Genomic DNA, 13106 nt, shown 5'->3' on the forward strand with positions numbered 1-13106 from the left:
GATCTTTGATCACAGTGGAATCACACTAGAAATCAGTAACAGAACAATTACAAGAAAATCTCCAAATATCTGGAAACAAGAAAAAAATACTTCTAAGCAATCCATGGGTCAAAGAAGTCTCAAAGGAAATAAAAAATTCATTGAACAAAGTGAAATCAAAAACAGAGTTTATCAGCAATACTGGGCATTTATTCTAGTGAAATGAAAGTTTTATATTCACACAAAAACCTATACACAAATGTTCACAGCTTTATTTTTAGTATAAGAAAAGAGTCAAATGTACTTCAATGAGTAATGGTTAAAAGGGGCTTCCCAAGTAAAGAATCCTCCTACAATGCAAGAGACGTGGATGCAATCTCTGGGTTGGAAAGAGTCCCTGGAAAAGCAAATGGCAACCCACTCCAGTATTCTTGCCTGGGAAATCCCATGGACAGAGGAACCTGGTGGGCTACAGTCCATAGAGTCTCAAGAAAGTTGGACACAACTTAGCTACTAAACAACAACAAATGGTTAAAAATGCTATGATCCATCCATAGCATGGTACTCAGCAATAAAAGCGAACAAACTATTGAAACATACAGCTGGATCTACCTCCAGGGAACTACACTGAGTGAGAAAAGCTATCCTCAAAGGTTCCATACTGTATGATTCCATTTTACAGCATCTTAAAATGAAGGAAAAAAAATACATATATATATGAGACATATTACTGAGTGATAGGAGTCTCTTGACAGCATGAATGTCAATATTCTTGTTGTGATATTGTACTATAGTTTTGAAGATGTTGATATTGGGGGAAACGGAAGACATACCGGGTTTGGTCTGTATTCTTACACGCATCTGTACTCAGTCACTCAGCTCAGTTGTGTCCAATTCTTTGCCACCCCACAGACTATAGCCTGTCAGGCTCCTGTGTCCATGGAATTCTCCAGGCAAGAATACTGGATTGGGTAGCCATTCCCTTCTCCAGCGAATCTTCCTGACGCAGGGATCAAACTCTTGTCTCCTGCATTGGCAGGCGGATTCTTTACCACTGAGCCACCTGGGAAGCCTATTCATTCTTACAGCTGCATGTAAACTTTATCTCAAAATCAAAAGTTTAATTAAGAGCTATCAAGCCATGAAAAGACATGAAGGATCCTTAAATGTATGTTGCTAAGTGAAAGAAGCCAGTATGTAATGGCTTACTGTGTGACTCCAACTTCTGGAAAAGACAAAACTTTGTAAGAAAGGAAAAGAATCAGTGGTTGTCAAGCACCTGTGGGGAGGGAGTGCAGATGAAGATGTTGAGCACAGAGGACTTTTAGGGCAGGGAGACTGTTCTATATATTATAATGGCAGGTACATGACAGTGTGCATTCATGCAAACCCATTGAACAATATAAGCCAGTGTGAACCCTGATGTAAACTATGGACTTCAATTAGTAATACTATATCAATATTGATTTATCAATCACAGCAAGTATAATACACTACAATGTCAAAAATATATTGGAAGAAGAAGGGTATATAGGAAGAAGAAGGGTATATAGGAAGAAGAAGGGTATATAGGAAGAAGAAGGGTATATAGGAAGAAGAAGGGTATATAGGAAATTTTCTGTTCAATTTTTCTGTAAACTGCTCTAAAAAATTAAGTCTATTCTAATTAACATGTTCAATTTAAAAATTTTTCATAGCACTTCCTAATGAATGCAGAATGGCATTGTCAAGATGGAAAAAAAAAAAAAATTCTGTGCTTTATAGTCCCCAGGGATGGCAGAAGTAGCTTATGGAAGAGGAATGAAGGCCAACAGCAGAGTGAGTGAGACTATTTTATAGTTTCCTGGGGCTTGTTGGCCAGCTCTCTGAGTTCTACAAGGAATATTCACTTCTTTTTATTTGCAAGTATTTGGAGTTTCTGTTACTGTGTGCTTGCAACATGGAAGGAGTTAACTGGGTTATTTTTTGGTGTGTCTATATCCCTCAGTATTCTAGAAAGTGTGACAGGAGTGAACTATTTCAGCTTTTTTATTCCGGAATCAAAATAAGTTCCCTTTAGATCACAAATGATAGAAAAGCCACAATATTGCTTATAGTAATTTGGTACAATATTAGGGCTTCCCTGATAGCTCAGTTGATTCTCCACCTGCAATGCAGGAGACCCCGGTTCAATTCTTGGGTCCAGAAGATCCCCTGGAGAAGGGATAGGCTACCCACCGCAGTATTTTTGGGCTTTCCTTGTGGCTCAGCTGATAAAGAGTCCGCCTGCATTGAGGGAGACCTGGGTTCGATCCCAGGGTGGGAAGAACTCCTGGAGAAGGGAAAGGCTACCCACCCCAGTATTCTGGCCTAGTGAATTCCATGGGCTGTAGTCCATGAGGGCAAAGAGTTTGGACGTGACTGAGCTACTTTGACTTCACTTCATAATACTAGGGGGTGGAGGGGAAATCTTTAAATGCTTCTTGAAAGAATTCAATTAGCAATGCAAGACAGAGAAGATAAAAAGAATTACAGAAAATTGAAATCCATAGGAATACACATTCTGTTTAACAATTATATATTACAAGTAATGTTTTTAAAGAAATTTAGATTTTTCCTGAAAAACCTTTCAACCGGGACATTTTCAAGAACTAAAAAATGCCCCATACCAGGCAACCACTAGAAAATGCAAAGATGACAGTCTTTATAGTATAGTATGTCCCCTATATGTGAAAGAGTTCGTTCAAAGAGTGCATTCGTAAAGTCCAGCGAAGTTAGCCTAGGTACCCAACTAACACAATCAGCCATATAGCACAATACTGTAATAATGTCACCCAAATAATACATAAAAAACACACTCACCAAAAAACATTTATAATCTTACAGTATCTTGAAAGTACAGTAGTACAGTACAAGAGCTGGCATACAGGCATCTTTGAAAGACTGCCACCTGACAGTTCATATGTAGGGGACTTAACTGTAATGGAATCTTTCTCCTTATAATTAATGCTATAAAGTTTTTCCATAAGGAAACCAAAACAAGGATGCAGCTTTTCTCTTTCTCTTCTTTACCAGTTTGAGTCATTATAAACAGTTAAATGAAAATAAAGAGTCTAGAAAAAGGAAATAGCGTATTATTATTTACTAAAAGTTCTAAATTTCAAGCTATGGCATAAGTTTAATTTGGGGACTCCAAGACAAGGATTTGAGAAAACTTTTCTCTCATTTTCCTCTTCCTGCTGCTGCTGCTGCTAAGTTGCTTCAGTCGTGTCTGACTCTGTGCGACCCCATAGACAGCAGCCCACCAGGCTCCCCCGTCCCTGGGATGCTCCAGGCAAGAACACTGGAGTGGGTTGCCATTTCCTTCTCCAATGCATGAAAGTGAAAAGTGAAAGGGAAGTCACTCAGTCGTGTCCAACTCTTATCGACCCCATGGACTGCAGCCTACCAGGCTCCTCCATCCATGGGATTTTCCAGGCAAGAGTACTGGAGTGGGGTGCCATTGCCTTCTCCTTCCTCTTCCTAATGACTGCCAATATTAGCTGATTACACCAATGTTTCTGAAATAACCACATGACCTAAGTGAACCCTATCCCTCTGATTTACAATAGCCCTCTGAGGTATATTTGACAGGAATTATTACCTTTGTGATTGATACAGGAACAGGTGTGTGATGACCTAGGCCAGTGAGAGAAAATACCAGGACTTTTCTTTGTGTACACTATGCCAAAGATACTTTCTTTTCCTGCTACATATAAGCATGGATGCATATTGTCCCGCAAACTGTTGATATGTACTTGATAAAATGATAGAGTCAGACATGAGGTGAAGCTTACCCCAAGGAAATCAGAGCAGAGGCAGAGAAAGAAACTGGTCCTTAATAACATACTTGAGGTGCCAGATGAAGATTTATTGAATCACCTCTGAACTTTCAGTTATATTAGGTAGTAAATTCCCTTTATTTTTCAATCTAGTTGGTTTCTGATTTTCTGCTATTTTCAACTTAAAAAGCATGCTAACTGATATGGTCATTCTCTTCAGATCTTTATCTCACTGATATAGGTCCAAAAAGTTTATTAATATTGGAATCACAAGAAAGAGTAAAGAATAGCCAAGAAGCCCATCAGTGGGAGTCTCGAAGAAGAAAGGGAAAAAAGAACAGGTATAAACTATACCTCTGGCCAGACTTGTTTGGACTCATAAGAAACATTCACTCCTTTTTAGCAAAACACAATAAACATCACTCAAGCTGCTGCAAGGAATAGATGTATAGCAAGAGCCATGAGGAACTTACCTACCCTCAATAATCAGCTGGTGCAATCCATTATTACAGTAAATTTATACCACAATAGAGAAATAAGGGACAAAAAGAAAAGAGGAGAAGAAGGCACACATAACTGACCAACTCTCAACTCTCTTTTCTTATTCTTCATACTTACTTTTACTTTCTTTAAGCCTAAATTATCTCTCTTACTCTGTAAGTAACAGACAAGGAGTTCATTGGCCTTGAGTGACCATCTAAAGGTACTGTGGATCCCTGGGATGAGATAACTTCATGAGAAGTCTCCTGGTATCTGAAGCAGGCTTGTCTTGGCTCACAGAGTCAGTCAATAAATTTTCAGAAATTCTGTGAGCTAGTAGTTAAAGTCAATGAACATAGCCACTATTTAAATTATATAAACTTAATAATTAGATAAATTATATTAAAAAGAAAGCAATAAATACTCAGAAATATCACTTTCTAAATTCTTCTTTTTGCTATTATCAATGCTCTTGATGTTTTCTTATATCTATTATGTCTGTATGGTAGAAATACTTTAGTATTGTATTACTACACACCTCTTCCCAACTCTGTATTCAGTTTCTCCTTGATGGTAGCTCAAACTTGTTCATAGCAAGAGAATTTTGCAAACTCTACAAACTGAGGCATTCTCCACCTAAAAAACCAGTTAAATATTCACTAGCATACTAATAGACATAGGAACATTTTAAGTCAACATGTTTGCATTAACAAACAATAAAAGACATAAACCAAATTTTCCAAGGTTTTTTTTCCCTGCCTTTCCAGTAGTTGAGTTTATAATGTCACTGGAGCTTGAGTTCCAGACCATCTATGAGTTGGGAAATCTAACGTATGAACACTCATTTATTTAAACTTTCAGAGTGAAGAATTCTCTCAACTGAACAGATAGAATCCAAGTTCAGCTGTTCCCTGCTCTTTATTGCAAACCTCTGTGCAGGGTCTTAACGGTGTGTTTTATCTGGATGCCTGATAAATGATATAACTTATTCAGGGTTCATATCCTTGCCCTGATGGATTAGAAGGTTGTCTTTGTGGCATTAGATCATCTATTGAAAATAATATTGCTAGACATACTTTCCTCTTGATGTCATTCATAGTGATCCAGAATTTTCCATTTATTCTTTAAAGATCTTATAGGACTTAATCCATTATAGCTTGCTGGTATTTTAAGGAGATCAGTGGTTATTTTGGATTAAATATTTGGCAAAACTAATACAATTATGTAAAGTTTAAAAATAAAATAAAATTGGAAGAATTAAAAAAAAAAAATTAAAATATACCTTTAGGGTCTTGACCATAAGAAAATTAATTTCCACAAAAAACTCCACACTTTTCAATCTACTAGAGATACTAAATAATTGTAACATATTCTTTATCAGATGCATTTTTTCTAGTTAGATTAAGATTTAAAATCTTACATTAAAAAGTTCAAAATTTTGATTTTTGAGTGTGCTTTCCTTCCACTTTAGCCACATTACTATGAGTACTGGAAACCAATTGAAAAAATGCATTTTGGTGGGAGAGTATCAGTGGTCTTTGAAAATGTGATCTATTTCTTCTTCAAACCTTTCTTCAATGTGTAGTCTTATGAGCAGACCCTGGATCTAAATTCTTCCAAAAGGAAACAGTCTTTTTTTCACATTTATTTCATAGGTTAACATTCTGAAACTTAGCAAGGATTTATGGATGCACAGATAGTTCTGTGTTTTTATTTTGAAAATTTGATCCTGCCAGTGTTATATATTTAGTTAGATCAGTGAGTCCAATTCACAGTTTATAAAGATACTCAAATAATTGTAGTCAGACAAAAATCTTTTAAAACTGTTTCCCTACGATTCACTAGCAGCTGCAGTTCTGGTAGAATGGGCAAAGCCACAGACGGGGAGATAATTGAAACTGATTTACTTGAGAGTGGTCCTATCAATTTAGTTAAAAGCCTGCTTGAATCCAAGAGATGTCTGCATTTACACAGGACTCTTCGGCCTGCTTACAGTTAACCTATGTGCACTGAATAATAATCCATAAATATACATCATTGCGTACTGAAATATGCATATATACATGCTGTATAAAAAAGTTAATAGTCCAGACTGATTTTGATTTTGAATAGTGCTTTAAAAGTCTACATTTGATTAAAAGTTTACTACTAATTTCTAATAGTTTTCTCTACATGAAAAGTTGATTTTGAAACTCATCTGGGATTCCGTATTTTCCTACTTTGTATCTCTTTGCCTTGATTTGAGTTCTAAACTATAAAGTTTTCAAAACTTTACTGTTAAAAGTATTGCCACTTATAAATTGTGTAAATCTATAAACATTTAAAAAATGAGATTACCAATGTATTGAACTATGCAAATTGAATTACACAAACCAGTAATTCAACCAGAACTGTTTATAGGATGTACATCTAGAGTATGTTAGAGTGAAAAAGACAATAAAGAAATTAGGATGATGAAATTATGGCAAGAATTAAACATTATCATTTCAACTTGGTATAAACTGGAATTTAGCCTGGTTCTCTGCTGCTACTTTTCTGGAAGGCCTTATTAGAGGTTTAGAAATCTATGGCAGATTTAGAAATATCCACGATTTTACAACATAGTACTGCACACTGATTTTCAAAATAAAGCATTATTTTTCTCAGGGTTATGAGAAAGCTAATGTGAAATGTTAAACCAAAGAAAACTCTCAGACTTGTACATTGAAGCATTAGGGTAAGTTCTTTTTCTCCCCCAGACTTTTTACATTTGATCTGTGGTATTTAAGGCCTTCCTTGTGTCCTCATTTTTATACCAGTAACTTGATCAATTACAGTTTGAGATATGCTTGTATAGGAAAAGTAAAAGGGTTCCTCACCTTAATCTTTCCTCTGAAAGTTAAGACATCATGATTATGTTTTTCAAAGTGTCCCTGCAATTTGTGTCAATATTATCATTGCCTTTGCTATTGGTGGGGAAACTCAAGCACACATAGCTCAATACATTAGAGTCATGAAATTTTAGAAGTAGATGTCTGAACAAACCCAACCTCTTCAGTTTCAGGTGAGGAATTAGATGTCTGGTCTGGAACCCAGGGCTCCTGGTACCATATCAACAACAGCACTCCATTTAGAACCTGGCTTCCTATTTTCAGACCACAGACTAACCTCTTTTCCTGAAATCACACACAAAAAATCTGCTCAGTCGTCTTCTGTGTACTGTTACTGTTCACCAGCTGTTCACCAGTCATGAGGGAAAAAACAAACAAACAAAAACATACCAAAAAAGCCCTCATAAAACCCAGGTGAGAAAACTGTAGGGTCACTGAAACAGTAATCTTTCTATTTCTGAAAGCTCTTCTTCTTAAGTGTATTTGTGCTTAAAATCAGGGGCCAGCATACTCCCAGTTCTTACATAATTTAAATTCCTATTCCTTTTCCCCACCATTTCTGACAGATGCCAGTTGTTCTAATGTGCCTCTCCTTCCATTTTCATCCCCCCTTCTCTTTCTCTATCGACTTATTGCTTCCTATTCATTTATCCCATGCTCTACCCTTTCTGGGTCTCAGATGAGTTCCTGAGAGAGAAACATGATCACCACTGGAGAATGGGTACAGCTTTAGGAGTAAATAGCACAGGACTGGTGGGCATTACCCACCATTATAAGCCGTCTTTTCTTGCCTCTATAACTAACTCATGCCCCAATAATGGCAAAATATTTCTGTGTTTTTGTCTGTTAGAATAGCACTTGTTAGATGGTAACAGCATGGCTCTGATATTTCTGTTTAATACTTATAGGTTTTGTATCACAGCTGTAGCACAAAACAGTTACTACCATCCGCTCTAACACTTCTGATGCTGATGGTGATGACCATGATGATGATCATCTGGATGTGATGATGAGGACGGTCTGCCTTAGTATTAGGGGATACTTTCTATTAATTACGTTTGAGACTGTAGTATATTTGCTTCTGGTACATAATTTGACACCAAATCATGATGGCTCCATAATGAGTGAAGTTTGGGGTTTGTTAGAGGTGGGGTCATCTTCATTTTTACTCAGTCCAGTTCAATGTACTCTAGTCTGTATGGATAGGATTTTTCAGTGATTCTTTGAGGTTATTTCTCCTTCAGATTAAGTGAGTGCTGTGATGAAAAACTCTTCTTTTGATTCTTATATTTTTCTATTGGCGGATCTCAAGGCTCACTAACTATAGTCTCTCTCTCCCCACAACAAGAACCGGACTGAACTTCTAGTTCAGGTTTAGAAAGCAACTCATTTAACCATCTCATTGTCACATTTCATTCTCCTCCAGGCTATATGTTTTTGAAAAGTAATATAAAAAATAAATGAATTATAATACTGCAAAAAAAAAAAAAATCTTGATGCACAAGGGAGGAGGGAATGGAAGAAGAATGTAGACTGGGAGAAGAACTTCTCTGATCATTTTTATAAAGGACAATTCAGTCTAAATTTTACTTATTTAGTCTTAGAATTAAGATCAAGACTGTGGTATGCTTCATCATACATTGTCCAGGTTTTTACTGGTGTTAAGTGTTTGAAAATTTGGAGGATTGTTCCTAAAAAAGTTTTCTTTGCAGTCCATGTCTCATTTCTGCCTCCTTAGGAAAAATGATGCCCCTCTAACTCCACATCTCTAAACAATATGACATATACAAATAGTAAAGTTCCGTGTAATATGTCAGAGGAAATAAAAGAGGGAGATTATTTAAATTACTTCCTAAGGTACTACAGCTATTTTGGTTGAGATGAGTTAAGAAAGAGTCTGCGATTATCCGTGTGTTATCTGTAGTACTTGACCTCCAAACTAAGGCAAAGCATGTGACTCTACTTAAGGGACTGGAAATCTACCCGTGATTTGGGAGGGAGGCTTTAGCAGACTTTACATGGCCAGGACCTGTTGGTGGTAAGAGAGTAGTTTTGAGAATTTTTTTATCCCTTGAGATATAATTGTGTTTTTTCTTTATATTTCATTTTAAAAGTTATGTTACAAAAAAATAAAAAGATACTCTTTATAGGTCTATATCAGTAATAGAGTAGAATTCAAAACATGATTTAAACTGGGAATAAATTAAAATGATGGACTGATTTATGATTATGACATAATTAGAAAATGATAATTTATCCCAAGCCTAGTTTGAAGGTAAGTAAGTTTAGTCACAAACTCAGTTGATTATCTGATTTTTGCCTTACTGATCAGGGAAGCTGTTAAAACAATTTCAAGTAAACTACATGAAGCAGGAGATACAAAGAAGCATAAAAAAATGAAAAGAAGCATGAACTTTGGAACCTTACATTGGTACAAATTTAGTTCTGGGGTCTGATTCAGAATTATCTTCACTTTATTCCAAGCTAACTCAAAATGATAGTAAAACACAGGACTAAGTTGAATCCAGTATGGTGATTTTATATTACAGACAATGAAAACAAAACTTAATAACAGAATCCTTAAATATGACTACATTATGGGGGAAGCATCTAACACAATCTCTGATTGGTTCTATTCAGCCCACATTATGGAAGGTGAAGTATGAAAATGCTACTCTGTGTACACCTGAAAGTAACACAGCATTGTAAGTCAACTGTACTCCAATACAAGTTTAAAAGAGAGAAGAAAATGCTGCCCTTATCCTGCTCTCAGCTGCCTTCACCAGATCTCATTTCTCTAGGTTTCAGTATTGTTCAGGTAAAAGGTCATATTCCTTGTCAATAGAAGGGAGGTAAGGCGATGCCCTGAAAGCCCCACAAACACATTCTGGAATGGCTCAAATCAGCCCTTAAAGGAATCTAGATATTCTACTTATTTGCTTTTAAAATTGACACTATCCTTTGCTCAGTTTCTTTTATTCTTTTAGTCAAAGTTGAATTTCCATTACAACAATCAAAATGCAATATATAAAGTACTAGTTTCTAGAATTTTTACTAGAACTTAAAAGAGTGATGTATCATCTTGCGTCTTACATTAAAAAATTTTTTGAGTTGTATGTTTTGAGACTATAGGAAATCTCTATTTTCCTAGAAATTATAAATAGTAGATTTCCACACAAAATATCTTAGTAAATCAGTTACTAAATATGAAGACTTATTTCAGTGTTAAAGAAGTTCACGGTTAATATGAATTCTAATTTAACAACATTTTTTTTCCTAAAGGGATAGTAGAACAGATTTTGAATAATTTCTATAATTTATGGTAAAAGAAATCAATATAGATCTTGTGGGATGGACAACGAACACAAGATTTCATGAGACCTGTCTGAAAAAAACAGGAAAAAAAAAAAATAAATGATATGAGAGTGGTGATATTAACTTATAATGTGAAGTGTGAAAGGCAAGCCAAGCAGAATGTACATCAGCTGTCAGATTGCTTCATTCCTTTAGAACAGTTGTTCATCTGAAAATAGCTTTCAAATGAGAAAGGATGACTACAAAAGGATTAGTTACCATAGGCTTTTCCACACCCCCTAGAGCTCCAGGTTTGTTATGACAGAATAGCAAGAATTTAAAGAAAGTAAACTATAGAATATTAAATAACATCAGGAAGGGTCTACATTAGTGCTGAGCTGTGTTAATGCTACTAAGAATTGTCATTGATACCATTTCCATGGATTTCCTTCATGATGGCTGATGCTTGCTGTTTCCTCTGCTTCACCATGGTATTATGTGATAGCATGATTTTTTTTTTTGTTCCCTGTTAAAAATAAAGAAACATTATTGAGGCAATGTGAAGAAGTCGTTTGCAATATTTTATAATCATCCTTTTGAAGGAGACCATCTTTGTTTTTTATTATTGCTTTCCTCTGAAAGGCTTTAATACCATTCCTTGTTTGGTGACAGAGTATGCTATTCATTGACAGGCAATATCACAGTGAACAGAGGCTGATTCTCAGAGTTTCAGGCCATCTTCTCTGGATACTAGTACAATCATTATTGGGCAATGAGAAGCAATGAAAGAGCTGGCTTCCTTTCCCCTTCCTTTCTCACTTTCACAGTTTATTTTAACCTGTCATTGCTTCCTTACTGGCCTTCAGTTCCAACAAACTCTAAGAATGAAGAGAGGACACCAGATTAAATCAGAACTCTTTGGTGGTAGCATTTTAGTATTGGCATCAACAGCTGTCCTTTAAAGCAAAGAAAGCCCACTAATGAGTCACAGCTCTGAACTTCCTTGGACAATTGACTAATACAACATTTTAGGAAACAATATACTCACCTTGCTTTTCAGGAAGGAGGAATCCCAATTTGTGGAGGAAAGACTGGAGATGGACTATGGATGCCACTTGGGCCCGATGGTTTTTATCCTTGAGCCTGGGACGGCATGGTCCCTAGTTCTGACTCAAACTGGAGAGTGAGCCTTTCTGAAGAGACTGGCATCCAGCTGACATCAACTGACTATATATAGCACCAAATACTTTAGCTACTCATATCTTCCTGGCGAAAGGGAGGAACCAAGAGAGATTAGGTTCTCTCCATTGTGTTTCTATCTTGTGAGACAGTTGAATGAACATACAGAAGGTTTCTATGGACCACCTTCTGTTTGAAGAGCTAGTAGCCCAAAGAGATTTTTTTAAACTTTTGAAGATATAAGTCTTACATTTCATCTTAATCGAGGTGGCAAAAGATACATACTTGAATAAGAACAGAATGATGGATTATTTACAATTAAAGTGAAAGCACTGACAGTGTCTGAGGAGTTTCAAGAAGAAAGAAAGCAATATGGGGCAGAGCTATCCCTTAAATAATGCCATCCCTTAAGCAAGAGTGAGAACCTATGCTAACTTCAGAAAAATGGGTGATAGTTGGGTGAAGTGGAGAAGCTTTTTGTAATGGGCATTAGAAGTTAAGCCTCGAATCTGAGTAAAAGTTTAGACTCATAGCTGAGTCGTGAGTCTTCTTGAACAGACCCTGTAGAGAACAATGCCTGCAAAGTTGCCTGATCTCTTCAAGGTCTGGAGTCAAGTATTCCTGTTTGAGAATCAAGATAAGAAGTTGAGAAGGTAGGCCAAATTGGCCACCTTGCTGATCTTTGAACACAGAAGCATGTTCCTCCTGTATCCTTTTTCTTTCACTATGTCCCTCTTCCTGGAATACTCTCTCCTGCTACCACTTGGCTTACTCTTGCATTCAGAACTCCTCCCAACTATTGATTCCTCAAAGTCCTTCCTCAGTCACCCTTTAATCACCCTCAGTCTAAAATGCTACACAGAGCCACACTCTTGTCTCTTACTCTGCTTTATCTTTAAAATATTTTTATATTAGTTTAGATTAAATTCTAATGCATGTGACAGAGAACCCTAAAAACAGAAAATTCAAAAAGATGGAAATTTTTGTTTTTCTCACACATGAACTTTTCCCAGAGATAAATATTAGGGTTGATGTGATTGACATAATTATCAGGGGCTCAGTCACCTCTAACTTCTTGCTCCCTTGTCCCCAAAATGAAGACCCTTGGGCCTAAATTACTGCTTCACCTCTAATCAGCATGCTCTTATTTCAGCCAATGGGAAAAATGAAAAGGAATGATATCTTTCAAATATAGCCTGATATGGCTCAGATCTCTTTTGTTTACATCCCTTTGACAGGACTTAGTCACATAACCATACATGCTCAAGAGAGGTTGGGAAATGTGAATTTTATTCTGGGTGGCCATGGACCCAGTTAAATTCAGAGTTTAACTTACTGACAAAGACGATGATGATTATTGGGTGACAACTCTCAGTTTTTGCCACAAGGATATATCCACATTATTTTATCTCTATCAATCCATCTACCTATCATCCTTCTATCAATCTGTCTCTATCTGGTATCTCTTTTTCCTATTAAAATATGAACTTCATAAGGACTTAGG

General features: G+C 36.3%; 1 protein-coding gene across 2 annotated transcripts in view; it reads right to left on the reverse strand.

Moving 5' to 3' along the window:
* MYOZ2 (myozenin 2) overlaps window positions 1-11626 on the reverse strand; it is a 38518-nt gene extending 26892 nt beyond the window's left edge. Inside the window, exons 1-2 of one of the 2 annotated variants that reach the window (XM_019962266.2) lie at window positions 11472-11626; window positions 10856-10949 (exon numbers count right to left, since the gene is read on the reverse strand). In XM_019962266.2, the coding sequence (XP_019817825.1) occupies window positions 10856-10931 (76 nt within the window). In that variant the 5' untranslated portion in view covers window positions 10932-10949; window positions 11472-11626. Of the gene's footprint in view, window positions 1-10855; window positions 10950-11471 lie in introns of those variants that run through there. The other variant, XM_070790800.1, reaches the window with a different exon arrangement.
* Window positions 11627-13106: the final 1480 nt, after the last annotated feature.

This window comes from Bos indicus, chromosome 6 (assembly GCF_029378745.1).
Source record: "Bos indicus isolate NIAB-ARS_2022 breed Sahiwal x Tharparkar chromosome 6, NIAB-ARS_B.indTharparkar_mat_pri_1.0, whole genome shotgun sequence".
Classification (NCBI taxonomy): Eukaryota; Metazoa; Chordata; class Mammalia; order Artiodactyla; family Bovidae; genus Bos; species Bos indicus.